The following is an 18072-nucleotide window of genomic DNA, read 5'->3' as shown; positions in this document are numbered from 1 at the left end:
TGTTGCCTTGTGGCGTTCTGGTTCTGGGTGGTCTCGTCAAGCCCAGTCCAGGGATGCAAGCCGCTGCGGCCCTGCGGCTGTCAAAGTGGATCGTCCAATCCCGAGCGTGGTATTGCAGAGCAGATCCTGCGCAGTAAGACCGCAGCGCAGAGAGGCTTGTCGCCTTGATAGCGCAGTGACACAAAGTGATTGCCAAGATGCTTGTGGTGTGATTTCTGGTATCAACAGCTGTCACTCAAATACGGAAGCAGTTATGACCCCCGCCTGTGAGTCAATAGTACCGGCATGACAGATGCCTGGCCCGCATCGTGTGCCAAGGGCAAGGCTGTGCTTGTTGCCCCTTACACGTGTAAGGTCTCGACCTGAAAGACTGCCATCGACAGCAACGGGGCTCGAGATCCGCACAAGTCAAACCACTTCGCCTTACCCTTGACCCAGCTGAGCCTTGTTTCGCACTACAAACCTCATCGCCTTACCTATGCCCTTGGCGGAGGTTTTGGCGAGGCAGCTTTATTTCTCTTTGGCTCGCTTGACAAAGTGACCCTTTGTGATCGCCAAGACGTCTTGGTACGAGAAGGCACATTTGCCGATCCAGCTGGCTTTGTTGGCGTTGACAACGGGCGGTCGCTACTCTCTCGGTAGCAGCCTGTGTCGGCACCTGTAGCAACAGCCAGATCAGGAGCCGAATCGAGTTGACCGACGATCCGATGATGCTGGACACACGCTAGTGAGTGTTTAGCCCTATCCAGGGGAGTCAGCTTGCAGGTCGCGTCGCAGGCGAAGGCGGATACTGCACCCTGCATCAAGTTGGTCTTGGCCTCGAGACGGCTATTCGTTGCGAGCCCCGACCCACTGCCCCGATTCTCAACCAAGCCAGGGCTTGGCTCGCATCGGTGCTCACCTCGAAGATCCAATGTCAGCTGTTGCTGCTTCCTTTTTGACAGTGTCACCCTAAGTTGCACGACACTGGTGTCTGCATTGCCCCGTGAGACTGTCTCTGCTAGTCGTGCTCGCCCACAACCGACTTCTCGGGTCGCTCGTCGGCCATCTCGCTCTTCATCTCTGCTTGTTTGCCGACATGAATCAGCTTCGGCAGCGTAGTGGCGTGGATTCTCGGTCAAGTCTCGCGTGCGGTGGACCAAGCGAAGGGAAAGCTATCATGCGTTTGCTATGTGAGCTACCAATAGCATCTGCCCGCGAGCGGCAGCTGCACCCATCGCAAACATGTGATTGCCTGTGAAAGGAGCCCCTTGAGCATGGGATCAGTCTCTCCGGCTCGGAGCGGATCATAGCACATTCGGCAAGGACAAGCGTGCAGCGGATGCGTCTCAGCCACGTTTCGTCTAGATATTTCATGGGAGACCGAACAACACCTTCGGCATTGGCCTTTTTGAACAATGCAGGCCCCGAGATGTTCGACGTCCCAACGTGGATCTTCTATCTGGATTGTGGTGGCACTTTGTGTCGGCGTGGAGGGGTCGAGCAGGCATGCCATGCACGCTGCATGCTGGAAAAAGCCGACCCGAATTTGACGCTCCGCCTCGACCAGCTGATCAGGGTCTGGCGATGCACCGTTGGACGACGTCTTCGCATTGTGCGGAAATCAACATCGTCGATCCGACGCTCGGCCGACCTTGAAAGCGCTTCGTCGAGCATTCGCCGACGTCCAAAGCCCCGTATCGAGCTGCTTGGCAACAACACTATCAGCGCGAGACACAAGCCGAACGAGGCCGACCCACCAAACGCCGTCATCATGAGAAGCCGGCATGCTGCAAGCCACCACGCTAGGCTTTGCTAGACCAACGACGACATCCAGAAACTTCCTCGCCGTCACGGAGTCCGACGATCCCCCGAGCGCCACTTTGTCGCATCGCATCGATCGGCAACCTCCAACCACCGACAGCGCAAGCCATCACAGCTGAGGGCCAGCCCCATTCCATCTCAGGTGTTACAGGAAGCGGCTCTGCGGTGCATCGCAAGGCGTTTGCAATGCAAAGGCCGTAAAACTCCCAAGCCAAGCCACCTTTGAGTGTAAAAGTGTTTCGGTTAGCTTCGGCCTATGCTCTTCATCGGTCCGAACCGCCTTGCCATTCCGCCCGTTCATCCAACCAATTCCGATGGGATTACGAATCGAGATTTTACCAAAGAGAACACGATGAATCGGGCCGATTCAAACTCGGCTGTCGCCGTGAGCAGATGATAGCCTCACATGGTACCCTGCGACGATTCAGAGTTCCTTGGAATGCTCGTTCAGCACAGTGGTAAAAAGTAACCATCTCACAAGCACTTATGTAAGATAGAATCGCATTGCTGCTCTATGAGTTGGGTCAGTACCGAGGCGAAGGAGCTCAAAGGACACCTGTAGCATCGTAGCGTGCAAACACAGATTAGAGACGAGAGAGTCAGTGCGCACATTCTCACCGCAGGGCCGTAACGGAGCCAGCAACGTCCTGGCGTACTTCGCATCGAGCGCAACTGTGTACTCACCCTTGGTACTCGGCACGTCATCCGTCCCGGTCCTGCTGACCGCCTCCTTGATCGCCAGCGCGAGCGCCTTGAACGCGCTCTCGCTCCTATGATGATCGTTGTCTCCCCTCAAACAGTCCACGTGCAGGGTGACTCCTGCCTCCATGGCAAAGCTGTGGAAGACGTGCGGGATCATCTCGCAGCTGAGATCGCCGATCTTCTCGCGCTTCAGACCGAGTTCGGCGACGCAGTAGGGACGGGAGCTGATGTCGATCACGGCGCGACTGAGGGCCTCGTCGAGAGGCGCATGACCGGTGCCGTAGCGCTTGATGCCTTTGACGGGCCCAAGGGCTTTCTTGAACGCGGCTCCGAGGGCGAGAGCGCAGTCTTCGGCTGTGTGGTGGTCGTCAATCCACAGATCTCCGTCGCAGGCCAGGGTCAGGGACATGCCGCCGTGCTTGGCGAGTGCGTGCAGCATCTGCAGCGAACATCACGAAAGAAGAGAGAGGAGCTGCGTCAGTCAAGGAATCATTGGAATGAGATGATGAGGGTGCGACTTACGTGGTCGAGGAACCCAATGCCGGTCTTGACGTTGATGGTCTGTGGCGCGAACGTAGGGTGCGTATCCAGCGAGAGAGAGACCTCGATCTTGGTCTCGTTGGTCACGCGCGAGACCGTCGCGCTTCGTGCCTCAAAGTTGCCTGTGGAGGTAGCAGTCGCCATTGTGCCTGGTTTCGATGGTGTGGATGGTGGTTGCTGAGAAGATGATAAAGCATGAAAGCTTGGAATGACTCGCTGCACTGACCTTCAATTTCTTCCTGCGACCCTGCAGGCGGCGCGTCTTCCGATTTCCGAGGCCTCAGAACAACGTGCATCACAGACTATAGACGGCAACAATCGCCACACAGCGCTTCAACATGGGATGGAGGGTCAGCTGAGGTGCCGACGGGTATCATTGCAGATCAAGCTCAAGTGCGAGTCTTGTGCTTTGCGCGATGGAAGAGGATGGCGGGAGCAAGACGCCTTCAGAGCATCCCCTTGAGGATCCACGACGCGATCTTGACTCGTCTTCGGACCTTCCTGTCTGGCCTCTCGAAGAGATTCTTGTCGACAGCATCGTTCGCATCCCGTTCCAAGGTCGCAAACTCTTCCCCGAACCTTTGCGAGAGCTCCTGCGATTGGGTTGAGATCAGAAAAGTGGACTCGAGATCCAGATCCGCCGACCGCGATCCATAATTGCTTGAGCCAACATGGACCATGGTCGGCGCCGGCTGTTCCGTTGCTCCTTCTGGCGAGGGTGGGTAGTACCATATCCCTTTCGCGTGATACGTCCAGCCATCTTTCTTCCACTCGCGGATCTCGACTCCCCCATCTTCCGCTTTACGTCCATCCTGTCCCAGCAGCCTCTTAGCACGCCTCAGCGCTTTCCAGAACTGACACTCGTACCACGTGTACGCTTCGGGTATCCAGCCCGAAACACCTTTCGATTGGAAGAAGCCGTTCGCTTCTGGCGATGCGCAAATGATCTTGACAACGGCGCTCGACGCCGCTTTTGCTTGGAGGATGAGCGACTTGTACGGCTTGTACAGGGAAAAGTAGCCGGACGTGAGCGCTAGTGTTGGCGGCTGTCCCTGAGCGGTCCGCGTTTGGAGGGCCATGTCGAGTATCTGCGGTATCGCGCGGGTCTCTTGCCTGATGTCGAGAGGACCCATCTGGAGCAAGGGCAGCAGCAAGGTGTCGGCCTCCGTCTGACTGCTCACCCTATTCGTTGACTGACTCTGCCACTGCCTCGTGAATTCCTTGACCGCAATGGTTGCCTCGTCTGTCCAGCCAGATTCTGTGAAGGGCTGCATCTGCGGTCGGTCGCTTGCTGAGGTCAGAGTGTCTTGACCGCCGTCCCAGACTAGCCTCCAGTCTGGACTCGAGGTGCTGTCAGCAGAAACACTCCGCGGTGATGATGTCTCCAGCTTGAAGCTGAACTGCCCGACGAGGTGCACGAGCGAGTCTAGGTAATTGGCCACCTCCATGTGATCTTCGATCAGCAGGTAGCGATCTCGTCGATTCGTGAAATAGTCACGGCTGAGGTTGGCGCCGCTGAGCACGACATCATTGTCGAATCCATAGATCTTCATGTGCTGCAATCCCCATCCTTCGTTGAAGCGCTTCCCGACAATCTTCTTCATCCATCCTTTGAGGTTTGGTGTATGGTAGAGACGTATGCTGACTCGATCTGAGAATTCGGCATGCAGTCTTGACACAAGACTCGCACAGGAGGGTGTCGGAGCAGCTTCCCTGGTCCCTCTGAGTGCATCGACCAGAATTGTAAGCTGCAGTGCTGGATTGTTGCGTAGTGCTGTCTGGAGGTGCTCGATGAGCTCCGTCTCTTCTTTGCCGATGTACAGCGAGGCGAGGAAGATGCGCTCCTTTGCCTGACTGATCTTTTGTTTCAGCGTCTCGTAGAAGTCGCACGGGTCTTCGAGCAGACGTAATTGTTGTCCGGAAGCAGCGAAGAGGGGGAGTTGCAGTTCGTCGGCAAGTCGCCTTGTGAGGAAGTGTGGATCATCAGAAAGCTTTCTGATGCTTGTTTCTGAGTCGTTCGTACTCGGGTTCGAGTTAAAGTGTCTGAGGCCGTCGGTGGCAGTGCCACGATATGAGGAGCTAGGTGCTGCACGTCCAGGGCCATGTCTCAAACATAGCAGCACCGAGCTCCGCAATGGGAGAGCAGCTCGTATCCCTGGCGGCATCATCGCGCTATGACGTCGCCTTCGGCCGACTATGGACTTGAGGCAGCTTCTGGAGAGGATCGTTCGAACGGTGTCTGCTAACTAGGCTCGTACAAGTCGGCGAGGAGGAACAGCTTCGCGGCGACTTTTTGGTGTGGAGGAAACGGCGCCCGAAATCCGAGAAAAGCAACGCGAGCTTAACAGCGCTGGCCCAGCCGCGAGCGTGATCGGGCATGCGCGTCGTCCCTTGACAAAGTGGAGTCGAGAGTTCAACACTTCTCGCTCAACACCATCCTTCCAGATTGTCATCTCCCGCAACACTGCAAACCGCATCGCTGCAAACCACGTCTACAGTCACAGGAATCAAGAGATCAGTCCGACTCCACCAACAGCGCCATAGTACCGGATACATTTTCTGCAAGGATGCCAGCCACAACACAAGAGGTAAGTTCACTCCAGCGATCCTCGCAAGCTTCAGCCTCCCTAACGACGATTTGCTGACAACGCTGTATTTCCCTGCGCACAACAGACAATCAGTCTCTCGAGCACAAATGTCATCATCCACCCGCTAGTGCTTCTCTCCGTCACAGACCATGCTTCGAGATCTGCGTCAGGTTCGCGCAAGCGAGTTGTCGGTGTGTTGCTCGGCCAGGAGCTCAACAATGGCAAAACCATCAACGTCGCCAACTCCTTTGCAGTACCCTTCGAAGAGGACGAGAGGGATGCTAAGACGTGGTTCTTGGATCACGACTACATCTCCGGGATGATGGAGATGTTCAAAAAGGTCAACGCACGCGAGAAGATGGTGGGGTGGTATCACACGGGGCCGCGACTGCGTTCTTCGGATCTGGAGATCAACGAGCTGATGAAGCGCTTCATCCCACGACCGGTGATGGTCATCGTCAACCCGAGGCAGCGCGACGTGGGCATCCCGACCGACGCCTACTTTGCGGTGGAGGAGATCAAGGACGACGGCACAGCGACGCAGAAGACGTTCATGCACGTCCCCAGCACCATCGAGGCAGAGGAGGCGGAGGAGATCGGCGTAGAGCACCTGCTGCGTGACATTCGCGATACGACGGCGGTGGGGACACTCTCGACGCGCGTTGCGAGCCAGCTGTCCAGTCTGCGAGGATTGCAGTCGCGGCTGCTCGAGATTCGTGACTACCTGCAAGCCGTGGTGGAGGGCAAGCTTCCGGTCAACCATCAGATCATCTATGATCTGCAGGACATCTTCAACTTGCTCCCAGATCTGGACAAGAACAGCGAAGCAGCCAAGTCGTTTGCGGTGGACAACAACGATCGACTGCTTGTCGTATATCTGTCGAGTCTCATCCGTGCCGTCATTGCTCTGCATGGCTTGATCGACAACCGACGCGAGAACGAGAAGGGCGAGGAGGAGGCATCAAACACGCTCACCAATGGCACTGCGGCAGGCAGCAAGGAGGCTGGAGAGGATGCGAAGAAGGACGACGCGAAAGCCGAGAAGAAGAAGGATTAGTTGGTCGAGCCTCCCACCGCAATATCATCAGTCATCTTCCTACACGCCTGCTCAGCGACTGAGAGAGCCATGCAGTGAGTTTCGTGGGGATGCAAGTGTGACACTGTCAGCTGTGATGCTATAAAGTAGGATGGGAAAGCCATAATGAGGTTTGTTTCAAAGAGCGCACACGCCATGCTTCTTGAGCTCGAGCCTCCACCTGCTGCGCCTGCAACTTTATAATAATTTTTTGGAAGACCTTCCACACTCCCGCACCTTGATTCTCCAACACCATCAGGGAAGCTAAGCCGGTCTTGCTTCGCCTAGCGCTCCCTCCGACAGCATGTCGCCCACTCCGCTGCGGCAGCCCGAGCCGCCCTCTCAAGAACTTCTACAGCGATGGTTTCAGACGCAATCCCGCCTCCTCGCGGACGAACGCACAGAAGAACAGTCCCAATCAAAGCTGCTCCTCTCCAAAACGGCGCCCAAGATCCTCGAGAAGCACGGCCTAGCACTGCTCGGTCTGTGTGTCGCCTCGATACGCATCGGTGTAGGAGCCAAGCTGCTGGTGGAGCTCGAACGGCCGTCTGCGCACCATGCAAGTCCCAACTTCCCACCCCACTCGTTCCGCTCGGGCGATCTGGCGGCGATCCTCGACAACAGCGCGGACCCGTCCGCCACGAACGAAGGAGGTTTGGTGCAGGGCGTGGTGTTCCGGACGAGTGAGACGCGGATCGTGCTCGCGATCAGTGATGGGAAAGGCAAGTCGAGAGAAAAGGCAGAGGGGCAGGACAAGCGCGATGCGAGGACAGGCGAGAACGCCAAGGTCTCAGGAGGCGAGCTGGAGCTGCCCGAGAGGATACGTCTGGTCAAGGTGGCGAATGAGACCACATTCGATCGCATGGAGCTGACGCTCGCGAAGCTGGCAAAGTCGCTGGGAGTTCCCCTGACTGCTTCGTCGACCGCAAAGGGTGATACTTCAGACGAAGACGAGACGCCGCAAACCTCCGCCTCAACGACGGCAACAAGCCTCACACGCAGCCTCTTCGGCCTCACTCCGCCTGCATGGCGCAACATTGACCTGCCACTACCACCATTCAACCCGAAGCTGAACGACACCCAGCTGTCCGCAATCCAACGTGCCCTGTCAGCAAACCACTTCTCGCTCATCCACGGTCCGCCCGGTACCGGCAAAACGACGGCCATCGTCGAGCTCATCATGCAGATCGTTGCATCCAACCTTGGAGCCGTCGATTCCAATCCCGTTCGAGTCCTCGTCTGTGGCGCATCCAACCTGGCCGTGGACAACATCCTCGAGCGACTCGTTGGGGCGCCGGAGCATCGCGAAGTGTTCAAGAAAAAATCTGTTGGCGTCACGCGGCTCGGCCATCCCGCCCGGGTCGTCGCATCTCTCCAAGGCGCCACACTCGACGCTCAATGTGCGCAATCATCCGAAGCGCAGCTCGTCAAAGACATCAGCCGCGAGATCGAGGACATCATGTCGGAGCTCAAACCGCCGCCGCCAGGCGGGAACAGATCGACTAAAGGCAAACCCAAAATTCGCGGATCGGACCGGAGGAAACGGTGGGAAGAGGTGCGCGAGCTGCGCAAGGAGTATCGGCGACGCGACAGGCAGGTGCAGCGGAGCGTGCTGGATAGGGCGCAGATCGTGTTGACGACGTGTCATGGGGCGGGCGGGAGACAGTTGGCGGGAAGGGAGTTCGATTGGGTGGTGATCGATGAGGCGTGCCAGGCGTTGGAGGTGGCGTGCTGGATTGCGGTGTTGAAGGCGAGGGAGGGTGGGAGGTTGGTGTTGGCGGGAGATCATTTGCAGCTGCCGCCTACGGTCAAGTCGACCGTCAGCGCACCGCGTGGAAAGGGTAAGGGAAAAGGGAGGAGCAAGTCAAATGGCGCGGGCAAGCACGGCGACAAAGCGGGCAAGGACGCCGCTCAAACCACCTCACAGGCAGACACCACAACGGACGATGTTGTCGGTGATGCAAAGACGGACGACACCGACGACGACGCCGACGAAACAGACCTCGCCTCGAAATTCTCTACCGCCACCCTCTCCACCGCCCCAAGGACCCGCCTCCGACCCCCCCGCTCGCTCGAAACAACCCTCTTCTCGCGACAACTCGGCCTCTACGGACCGGGCATCAAATCTCTTCTCTCGATCCAGTACCGCATGTCTACACCGATCATGTCCTTCCCCAACGCCGAGCTGTATGAGTCTCAGCTCGTTGCGCATACCTCTTGCGCCTCGATCCGTCTCAGCGACCTGGCCAGTGTCTCACGGCATCTCTCTTCCCCACCAACGGAGGACGAGGAGGAGCTGTTGGCGCCCGTGGTGCTGTACGACACGTCCGGGTGTGAGTTCTACGAGACCACTCCCTCAGCCGAAGAAGGGGCCCTGTTGGCCGACTCGAAATCCAACGTGCACGAGGCGGATCTGGTCGTACGTCACCTCGAAGAGCTGTTTAGCAAAGGCGTGGCGCCGGGGCAGGTGACGATCCTAACTCCCTACTCGGCGCAAGTTGCGTTGCTGCACGCCACCGTCCGGAGCCATCGCTTCACCATCCCTGCCGCGAGTGGTAAGGGCGAGGAGGTGGTCAACGCGGACGAGATCGAACTGGGAACCATCGACTCGATGCAAGGTCGTGAGAAGGACGTGGTCATTATCAGCCTCGTCAGGAGCAATGCCGAGGGAGAAGTCGGATTCTTGGCCCAAAAGAAGCGATTGAATGTCGCCATGACTCGAGCGAAACGCCAGCTCGTCGTGATTGGCGATGCGGAAACCGTCGGCAACGCAAAGGATCTCCCGGACGACTTTTTGAAGAACTACATGGACTGGTTGGACGAGAATGCGGTCGTTCATCCCGTCGTCGCTACACTGTAATCCACATCATCAGCAGATGCAACTGCGTTTCACAAACTGTGACATTGAGAGTGTGAATCTACTCGGCAGCCCGATCGAGCAGTACAAGGCGCCACTTGTGGTCCGCCACCTCCAACTTAGGCCTTGGCACACGTCGGTTCGCGATTGTTCTAAATGCCATCGCAGCCGCCATGGGATTCTCGCCCACCTTGCCGCCCAGGATGTCCTGCTCGAACCGGACCAGCTCGTCGAAGCGCGCATCGTCATCCTCCTTACTCCATCCCCACAGCTTGTCCACCGCCTCATTTGCTCGCTTCTCGAACTCAACCAGTGCCTGGCTCACCTCCGCTGCCCGAGCCCTCACCGCGCTCGATCCTGCGCAGAACAGCTGCGGCAACACCTTCCCCACCTCCTTCTGCGCCGCACCAAGTCGATCCTTGATCAACTTCTGAACGCTCTCGTACAGATAGTCCTCCTCGAACACCGTCCCCTTCTTACCACCGGCTTTGGCGCGCTCCGCCTTCTTCCGCAGCTTGGCCTCCTTCTTCCTGCTCCCTGACCGGGTGCTGAATGTGGCGAGCGAGGACTGGGTGGCGATGGTTGTGGCGCGCGTGTAGCGCGTGAACTGCGTCATCTGCGTCGACGTGTCCGACATGATATCGACGTTTTCCAGTGCCGGATCGTCTTCCCCGAAATCGCCCTCGGGAGCTTGTGCGCGTTTGAGGCGGAGCTCCCCAATCCGGTCGATCTGCTTGGTGAGCTGGTCGGACATCTCCCCGATATCATCCTCTAGAGTCGTCGCCGCTTCTACGAGCAGTGGATGGAGTGTGACCTCGACGAGATCCACCCTGGCGTAGGTGGTAAGCACCCGTCTAGCCTCCGCAAACTCGTTCCCCCGGCACAAGAGCGAGACCGCAGACTCAACATCCCGCGTGTAGTCCAAACACAACCTCGCCGCCTCGACAAACCGACGCGAACTCTCTAGCTCATCCACCAACCCTTTCGCCAAGGTCACAATCTCCCCCGGCGACAACTTCTCCACAAACGCCAACCGGATCGCCTCGGCCCAATTCAGACTCTGTCGATACGCATCCATCGCCTTGCGCCCCCGGTGGGCAAGCTGAAATGCCGACCCGGCATCCTCGTACTTGCGTCGCGTGAGCAGATATTCGCCAAACAGATCGTACGCGTCCCTCAATCGAGACCCTCCCTCGGGGGAGTACAGGTCCAGCGCCTCGTGGTACAGCTTGTGCTTGTCCGTATACTCCAATGCCTGCTTGTGATGTTCTGGCCCTGCCTGAACGAGCCACCCTAGCGCCTTGGGCCGGCGGAACAGGTGATCGTCAATGCGGAATCGCTGGTACTCGCGCGGGGTAAGGCTCCGCAGCTCGCGCAAGAACGGCAGGTATTCCCGTGGATCCTTCCGCGTGTGCTGCGCGATCATGAGCGTCAGCGTGAAATCGTACATGCCCAGGGCGACGTCGAACAGCTTGTCCGCATCGGCGAGGAAGACGATGTATTTCACTGCGTCTTCTGTTACCTCGGGGTCTGTCTCTTTGAGGTGGAGGAGGAGGGTGAGGGCGGACTCGTAGTCGGCTGGCTGCTTGCGCACGTGCGTTGTGAGGATGGATTGGATGTACTTTCGCTGGTCGAGCCCGAGGAGGACGGAACGGATGGCGTCGCAGACGCGGTTCACCTTGCCAACTGCAGAGGTGGTGGTGGTGGTGGAGGCGGAGGTGAGAGGCTTGTACAGCGTCGTAGTGACGTCCTCATCGCGCAGGCCGGAGAGGAAGAGGTTGAGATAGTCCACGTCGGCCACCTGCTCCACGAACGACGCTACGTTGGCCATGAATGACGAGGGATTGTGGTCGCAGAGGATGTTGACGTCCATTCGGTGCGTGCGGCAGATGCGGAAGGCTGCACCGAAGCGTCGTGCGTGGATGTTGCGTCGCACCACTTCGAGCACCAACGGTCGTGGGTAGATCGTCTCGAGGTTGCCTCTAGGCATCTGGAGGATGAGCGACATGGACGAGGGGACGGCGGTGACGATACGACTGCCGCGCTCCACCCGCCTGCCGAGGTCGACCGCTTCGGATGTGTCACGTCCCGCGTCGGTCATCGTCCACTGCAGTGATGTGAGGGGTAGGAAGCGCGCTTCGTGCGATGTGTTGGTCCAGACCAGGAAGCTGCCGACGAGTGTGAAGGAGGTGGCATCTTTGGCGATGACCTGACTTTCGGCGAGCAGTCGACCGTTTGAGGCGAGACCGATCACCTTGCTCTGCTGGCCGGACGTACCGCTCGCAAGGATGCGAAGGTCGGAGCAGAAGCGCTCGAGCTTGGTCACGAGCTGCAAGTCATTCCCGCCGACAAGATGGACGGCACCGTCCTCGTTTTCGAGGTAGAACCGGGGCGGCGAGGTCGAGACTGGAACAAACGGATCCGACACGACTCTCTTCTTGCCATGCCCAGGAACTGAGACAGCAGCGTGTGTCTGAGCCTGGTAGGGCTCCCCGACTTTGCCTTGAACCAGGTCTATGCGATCAACCTGTGCACCCTGTGATGTGGAGCTGAGGATGGCAACCGAGATCTTGCTTGCTTCACATTCCGCAAGCGAAGGTGTGGCCCAGCTTGCGATGGCGATCTGATAGGCGCTCGAACCCTCGTTTTGTGGGACGGCAAGCTGCGCCGTCGCAATCAGCCTCGGTTCAGCTACGGGCCTCCCTCCTACCTTGAGCTCGCTGCCGAGAACGCCCCAGTCGAAACGCCACACCTGAATGCAGCCATTCGGGTAGAGGGCTGCCAGGAGGCCCACGGCATCGTCGACCGAGCGACCTGAAGCCTGCGACCAAGCCGTGTGGCAAGGCACAGTAACGGCTCCTGCTGCACTTGCGCGTATCGACGGGTCAGCAGGAGGCGTGAGGAGGCTGAGGGAGGCCATCGGCGGTGGCACGTTCTGCATGCGGAACGGGGTCAACGAAGTTGCAGCACCGTCGGCTACAGCAACGCAGGCGACGTCGACGGGGGGCCGACCGGTCGAAGCCACGGTTTCGTGTGTGAACACTCGCTGCTCGATGCGGTTCGAATGGGCTATTGACAGCTGCAATGGGTCCTCGGAATGCCATCTGACTTGCTCGACGCCGCCGTCACCGACTGGAGCTACGAACTCTTGCTTGAGGTACCAGTGGTTGTTGCCCGTTGTGAAGATCTGAACGACGTCGTGGGCAGAACCTCCTTGTTCTGATGCGGCATCCAATCGGGTGAGCCACACCGCGAGTGCTGAGCCGTCAGCGTTCCACGCTAGCTCTCGCACGTAGTGCGTTCTCGTCCAGGAGTTCTCCTTCTGCGAATCATTCCATCCCAACTGCAAACCTTCCGGCTGAGAAGCGGATTCCTCCCGCAGGCTGAATTCGCCATGACGGAGACCGTTGCGTTCGAAAAAGACGACATCGTGACGTCCTTTCCTGCCCTGGCTCCACATTTGCCCTTCGATGCCTGACGGACCGAATCGTTGCGTGCTTGCGATGAGGTTGCCAATAGGACGAAAAGCGAGAGTCTGGGAGATACCTCTCACCGACGGATCCGATGTGGCAGACAATGCGCCTGTTCGCGAGTACACACGGATGATCCTGTGCCATGTTGTGTTTGCCGCGCTACCATCAGCTGCAGAGGTGTGGAAGGGCTCGAGCGAGCTGATCGCGAAGAAAGTGCCGTCACCGCGCCAGCTGATGCGTGGTGCACCGTCGTCGTCTGGTAACCTGGGTCCTCTTGTATCAGTCTTGCTCGCCTTAGCCGCGGCAGCAGAGGCGGCCGCTGCAGCCGCTGCAGCTTTGCCTTCTGACCCGTGGAACTGTGTGGCTTTGCTTCCCCAGCCGACGTCGACCGCCTCATCCTCGCCAAAGCTGTCTGTGCGGAGGCTGACCTCGGAGAGCACTTCAAAATCCCGGGTCATCAGAAGCACCTTCTCGCCTTCTCTTCTACCAGTCGAGGAGCTGTTCTCCGGCGTCTCCGATGTGACAATGACCAGCAGCTCGTCATCTGGACTCCAGCACGCAGCTCCTATTCCTTGCTCGATAGTCCCCACCACGGATGGCTCTGTTGGTGGCGCCTCCCCTTGTAGCTCGTATCCATTGGAGATGGGCAGAAGAAGCAAGTCGCCGCCAGCTGAGATGGTGCAGAGCGCCGGCTTGCCGCTTGCCTCCTGGCCCCCGTCCGAGAGGTAGTGAAGGTCGATTACGTCCTTAGCGCTTCGACCTGATGCAGAAGCGACGGCTGTCGAAGAGCCCGGCAATGGTTGGAGGCGGCCGGGCACGAGCAGAGAGTTGAATTGCGCGAAGCCATCGCCGTCTTTGCTTGCTTCCAGGAATCTGAGGGTGACGTCGGCGGAAGAGGAAGAGGCGCGGCAAGTAGCGATTGCGTAGACTGAGCCATCGTCGAGGTCGGTCGCGGTGGCTTCGATTCTGAGCGGAATCTCCGATGGCAGCGGTATCGCCCGATGTGACAGTATGGAAAGGTTTCGCATTGTTGATCTGCAGTCTCTCGGAAGCGTCTCCTTGTCAATAGCGGGTCGGCTCTCCCGTTGCGTGAGAAAGGTGAGTGATGATGGCAGAAGGTTCGGAGGAAAGCCGGTGTTGGATACAAAATTTATCGCAAGAACACCCACTTTTTTAGGTTTCTTCTTGCTCCACTTCTCAGCCGCGGGAATAAGGCCGGTGCTTGCTCAGAGCATGGAAAACTTCATTCGACCACCCAAAGCAGCTCTAATACGAAGAACCGGCTTAGCAACAGCATCAACCGCACATCTACACCAACGCACACGACCACGCTAGATGAACAGAGGAACAGAGACTAGCTTATATTAGACGGCCGGCAGAGTAATAGAAATAGAGAAATAGTAGTAGTGAGACAGAGTTCTTGTCGTGGGTCGGAACGAAGAGATTGGTACGAAGATGCAGAATGCGAGTGGCAGTGAATGCGAACGAGATGAAGAGATGATGGACACGGGCAAGAAAGGAAGTATGACGCATCCGGCGGCCAGCTTGGAAGGCGATGGAGAATCAAAAGTCGGGGAAGAGATCGTCACGAGGGTCATAATGACCTCGATCAGTACCGAAGAGACCAGGCATAGTACTCGGCCTCGCTGGCGGGTACGCGCTGAAGTTGGACGTGTCGCCTGGACGTCCCAAATAAGGCACGATGGGAGGAGGGATGCGGCCTTCTTGCAACGCCTTCCAGTCGACACCGGAGAACCACGGATGATTCTTGATATCGGTGGCACCGCCACGAAGATTGCCAAGCCGCCTGCTGCGATCCGCAGTGAGTAGACCAGAGATGAGGTCGCGCGAGACAGAGTCGATTTCGTCAGGGAAGACCAGCTTGCCTACCACGATCTTGTCGTACATCGCGAGTTGGTTGGGATCGTAGAAAGGCGGATAGCCAGCCAGCATCTCGAAGAGCAAGATGCCCAACGACCACCAGTCGACCGCCGTCCCATGACCACTGCTTTGGATGATTTCTGGCGCCAGGTACTCGGGCGTCCCGCAGAGTGTCCAGGTACGATCTTCGACCTCCTTGGCAAAGCCAAAGTCGGTGATCTTGGTATAGCCGTTCGAGTCGATCAGAAGATTCTCTGGTTTCAGGTCTCGGTAGACGATCTTTTTGTCGTGCAGATACTCGATGGCCAGCACGATGGTCGAGATGTAGAAGCGTGCGACGTCTGCCGAGAATCGACCGGCTCGGCGCAAGTAGGAAAAGATCTCTCCCCCGACGACGTAGTCCATCAACATGTAGCAGTTCCTGCTGTCCTGGAACGAGGCGATCATGTTGACAAGGAAAGGGTGGTCCACCTTGGTCAGAATGCTGCGTTCGCTGTTGAGGTGCGCGACTTGCTTGAGCTGGACAACAGCGGTCTTAGCCAGCACCTTGAGCGCGAAGTAGGCCGAGCGATCCATGACGTCTCGGTCTTTGAGACGTACGAGTAGCACTCGTCCATAGGTACCCGTCCCCAGGGTGTCGATGACCTCGAAGTCCGAAAGCGAGTAAGCTTCGTGGGCAGAGGACGGAGCGTTTGCAGTTTCGGTTGATTGCTCTGGGAATGACGTCGGCGTAGAGAGCGTCGTGGCAGCGGAAGATGATGACAGAGGGGACGCTGAAGTTGACGCCAAGGCCCAATGAGGGTCATCCGGAGACGATGACGTCTGCATGAGGACCGAAAGATGGCTGGGCATGTCATCTTTCATCTCGACGTCCAACCATGCGACTGAGGGGGGCAAAGGGGGATGGATGGTGGTGCATGCCTTGCTCGACGCGGTCTCAACCGAGATGGTGGGTATCGAAGCGTGCGACGATGCAGGCCAAGAGGTGGGATCCTTTTCGTCCTGAGCATGGTGAGGTCGATTGTGCGATGGCTCGTGTCGCTGTTGCTGCAGCCGTCGCCGCAACTTGGCACGTTTGACAGCTAGCTTTCCCTGACGCGTCGAGGCCGGGAACGCTTCGAGCGGTGTCCAGCCATCCTCGTCTTGGGAGCGGATGCCGTCTTGCAATTCCATGGCCTGACGACCGTGAGCTTCAACGTGCCAACCAGGGGATACGCCAGGCACGAGCTGTGCCTCTTGAGCCACGAGCGACTCCCGACGAGCGACCGCAAGAGTTGCCTCTGATCGACGACGTTCGATGGCCTGACTGGCTCGGCGCTCTCCATCGGCATTGCGACTCATCATGAGAGGCTGCATGGCGTCCGGTGAATCGAGCGACCTTCGGGATGCAGAAGGTCGCCGTTGTTGTACCGCTGTATCCTCTGCTTGCGGCACCGAGGAATCTTGGGACATTTGCAATCCTCCGACGAATGTCTGCAGACCTGGAACGAAACGAGCGGTCGATGTGCTAGGAAGGGCACGTGGCCGCGAGGATGTGGATGCCGAGGCATAGTCCCCATTCTCCTCGACGAAGCTGAGGCGGCGCTGCTTGCCTTGGGCTCTTGCGCTGATGTTGGAAGGCTGTGTCGGCGGTGTCGCATTCTTGTTAAGTATCGAATCCTGTGTGTCCGGAGAGGAAGGTCTGGAGCCGTTCTGGTCGACATCATCGTAGGAACGTTTGGCCGGCATGGTGGAAGATGCAAGTCGCTGTTATGCGGGTAGGCGGAAGTGACAAGGCCAGGGCAAAAGCGAGGAAAGCTGTCGGAGAGGTTGGCGAGGACCAAGGAGGTCCTTGAGTGATTGGTCAAGCGAGTGAGACGAGATCTGCTGTTGGTGACCGGTGCTGACGAAAGACGAAAGACTGCGCCCGATGACAGATGCAGGACAGTGGAGGTAATCAAAGCTCTGATGGACTGTGATGCCGTTTGGTGAGAGATGCGGTGAGTGGAAGCGCGCAGCAGAGTGCGGAAAGACGTGTGAGGGCAATCGAGGTAGCGCTCCTGGTGGGGAAGGCGGGCGGAAGCGCGAAAGCAGAGGCGGCCAACTACGAATCGTGGTGCATCGCCAGAGGTATGGAAGGGACCAGCACTCTCAAAACTTCATATGCTGAAAGGGACAATCGAGGATCGAAAGCTTGTTGGAGTGCGAAATGAGGTGGGGCAGATCAGAGCGAGTAACGCTGTTTCTGGGCAAGTGAAAAGCCGAGTCGAAGGTCGAATGTATGCAAGAAGCTTTGGGATGGTGGGTGATGGAGACGGTGAATGCTGAGGCTGTGGCAGGTGAGCGAATGCCGAGCTGGACAGTCAATTCGCGATTGCAGACGAGGATGGGTCGGAGCTGTTGGACGAGGGGCGCGACAGTGTGAGATGGAGTCTTGTGTTGGTGATGCTGAGGTTGGGCAGGTAGGTGTGTGCATGCACATGTACAGGAAGGATTGAGCAGTGTGGCCCTCTGCAACACTGGACTTGGTTGCACCCGTGCCGAAGATGCTGGAGCGACGGAGCCGACACAGTCTACCATTGGTAGCTCATGTGCAGTCGAAGGCAAGGCTGTTTGATGGCAAGCTAAGGATCGCTTGGAGAACAGGCGATGCGGTCAACGGAGCAAGCGAGCCTCCTGCTGCACAAGCGGTCCAAAGCGAGCGAGCGAGCGAGCGAGCGAGCAGGCAAGCTAAAGAAGCTAGCTCCCTTTCGACGCTCTCGCGTTGAACTGTCTGAAAGCGCTCAACAAGAAGAGGAAAAGAAAAAGAAAAAGATTGGTTCCATCTCCACACCTTGTCTTTGCCTGCAGCTCTGCAGAGGGCGGAGAAACGCCCTACGACAAAAAAGTGGCTTTTTTGACTTTTAAATTCACTTTGGGATTCGAACCAGCCGCTCAGCCGCCGCGGCTGCATCACAAACATGGCAAGACCGAGGGGAGCCGGTCGTGCCGCTTGTTTCGAGGTTCTCCAGCCGCATCGACCCGACCTTTTAGCCGCTGCGGCTTGGCGAGACAGCGTTTGCTGGTGGGTGGGATAGCCAGAGGAGATGTCCTCCCGTCGGCTGCTCGATCGTTGGCTCCTTCCCGAGGATGCTAGTGGACTCTACCATCCAACCGATGCATCGGATCGGCGCC

The 18072-nt window shown here is 58.0% G+C and overlaps 6 protein-coding genes across 6 annotated transcripts; 2 read left to right on the top strand and 4 right to left on the bottom strand.

The window, feature by feature from the left end:
* Positions 1-2348: 2348 nt before the first annotated feature.
* PSEUBRA_004165 (Imidazoleglycerol-phosphate dehydratase) lies at positions 2349-3189 on the bottom strand (the record flags this gene model as incomplete). Its single annotated transcript, XM_016437711.1, has 3 exons — positions 2349-2359; positions 2488-2944; positions 3028-3189. 3 exons carry the CDS (start codon positions 3187-3189, stop codon positions 2349-2351), a joined length of 630 nt encoding a protein of 209 aa, XP_016291269.1.
* Positions 3190-3491: 302 nt separating this feature from the next.
* Positions 3492-5213, bottom strand: PSEUBRA_004164 (Phospholipase D-like domain protein; the record flags this gene model as incomplete). Its single annotated transcript, XM_016437708.2, has 1 exon — positions 3492-5213. One exon carries the CDS (start codon positions 5211-5213, stop codon positions 3492-3494), a length of 1722 nt encoding a protein of 573 aa, XP_016291268.2.
* Positions 5214-5612: 399 nt separating this feature from the next.
* Positions 5613-6690, top strand: PSEUBRA_004163 (Rpn11/EIF3F C-terminal domain protein; the record flags this gene model as incomplete). Its single annotated transcript, XM_016437726.1, has 2 exons — positions 5613-5633; positions 5719-6690. 2 exons carry the CDS (start codon positions 5613-5615, stop codon positions 6688-6690), a joined length of 993 nt encoding a protein of 330 aa, XP_016291267.1.
* Positions 6691-7012: 322 nt separating this feature from the next.
* PSEUBRA_004162 (P-loop containing nucleoside triphosphate hydrolase) lies at positions 7013-9568 on the top strand (the record flags this gene model as incomplete). The annotated part of the gene is made up of 1 exon (XM_016437725.1): positions 7013-9568. The coding sequence occupies one exon, from the start codon at positions 7013-7015 to the stop codon at positions 9566-9568; it is 2556 nt and encodes an 851-aa protein (XP_016291266.1).
* Positions 9569-9626: 58 nt separating this feature from the next.
* PSEUBRA_004161 (IKI3) lies at positions 9627-14066 on the bottom strand (the record flags this gene model as incomplete). Its single annotated transcript, XM_016437729.2, has 1 exon — positions 9627-14066. One exon carries the CDS (start codon positions 14064-14066, stop codon positions 9627-9629), a length of 4440 nt encoding a protein of 1479 aa, XP_016291265.2.
* A 535-nt stretch (positions 14067-14601) lies between these two features.
* Positions 14602-16647, bottom strand: PSEUBRA_004160 (Protein kinase domain protein; the record flags this gene model as incomplete). The annotated part of the gene is made up of 1 exon (XM_059465234.1): positions 14602-16647. The coding sequence occupies one exon, from the start codon at positions 16645-16647 to the stop codon at positions 14602-14604; it is 2046 nt and encodes a 681-aa protein (XP_059321495.1).
* Positions 16648-18072: the final 1425 nt, after the last annotated feature.

This window comes from Kalmanozyma brasiliensis (assembly GCF_000497045.1).
Source record: "Kalmanozyma brasiliensis GHG001 unplaced genomic scaffold PSEUBRA_SCAF3, whole genome shotgun sequence".
Classification (NCBI taxonomy): Eukaryota; Fungi; Basidiomycota; class Ustilaginomycetes; order Ustilaginales; genus Kalmanozyma; species Kalmanozyma brasiliensis.
This window is presented reverse-complemented; position numbering and strand designations above follow the sequence as displayed.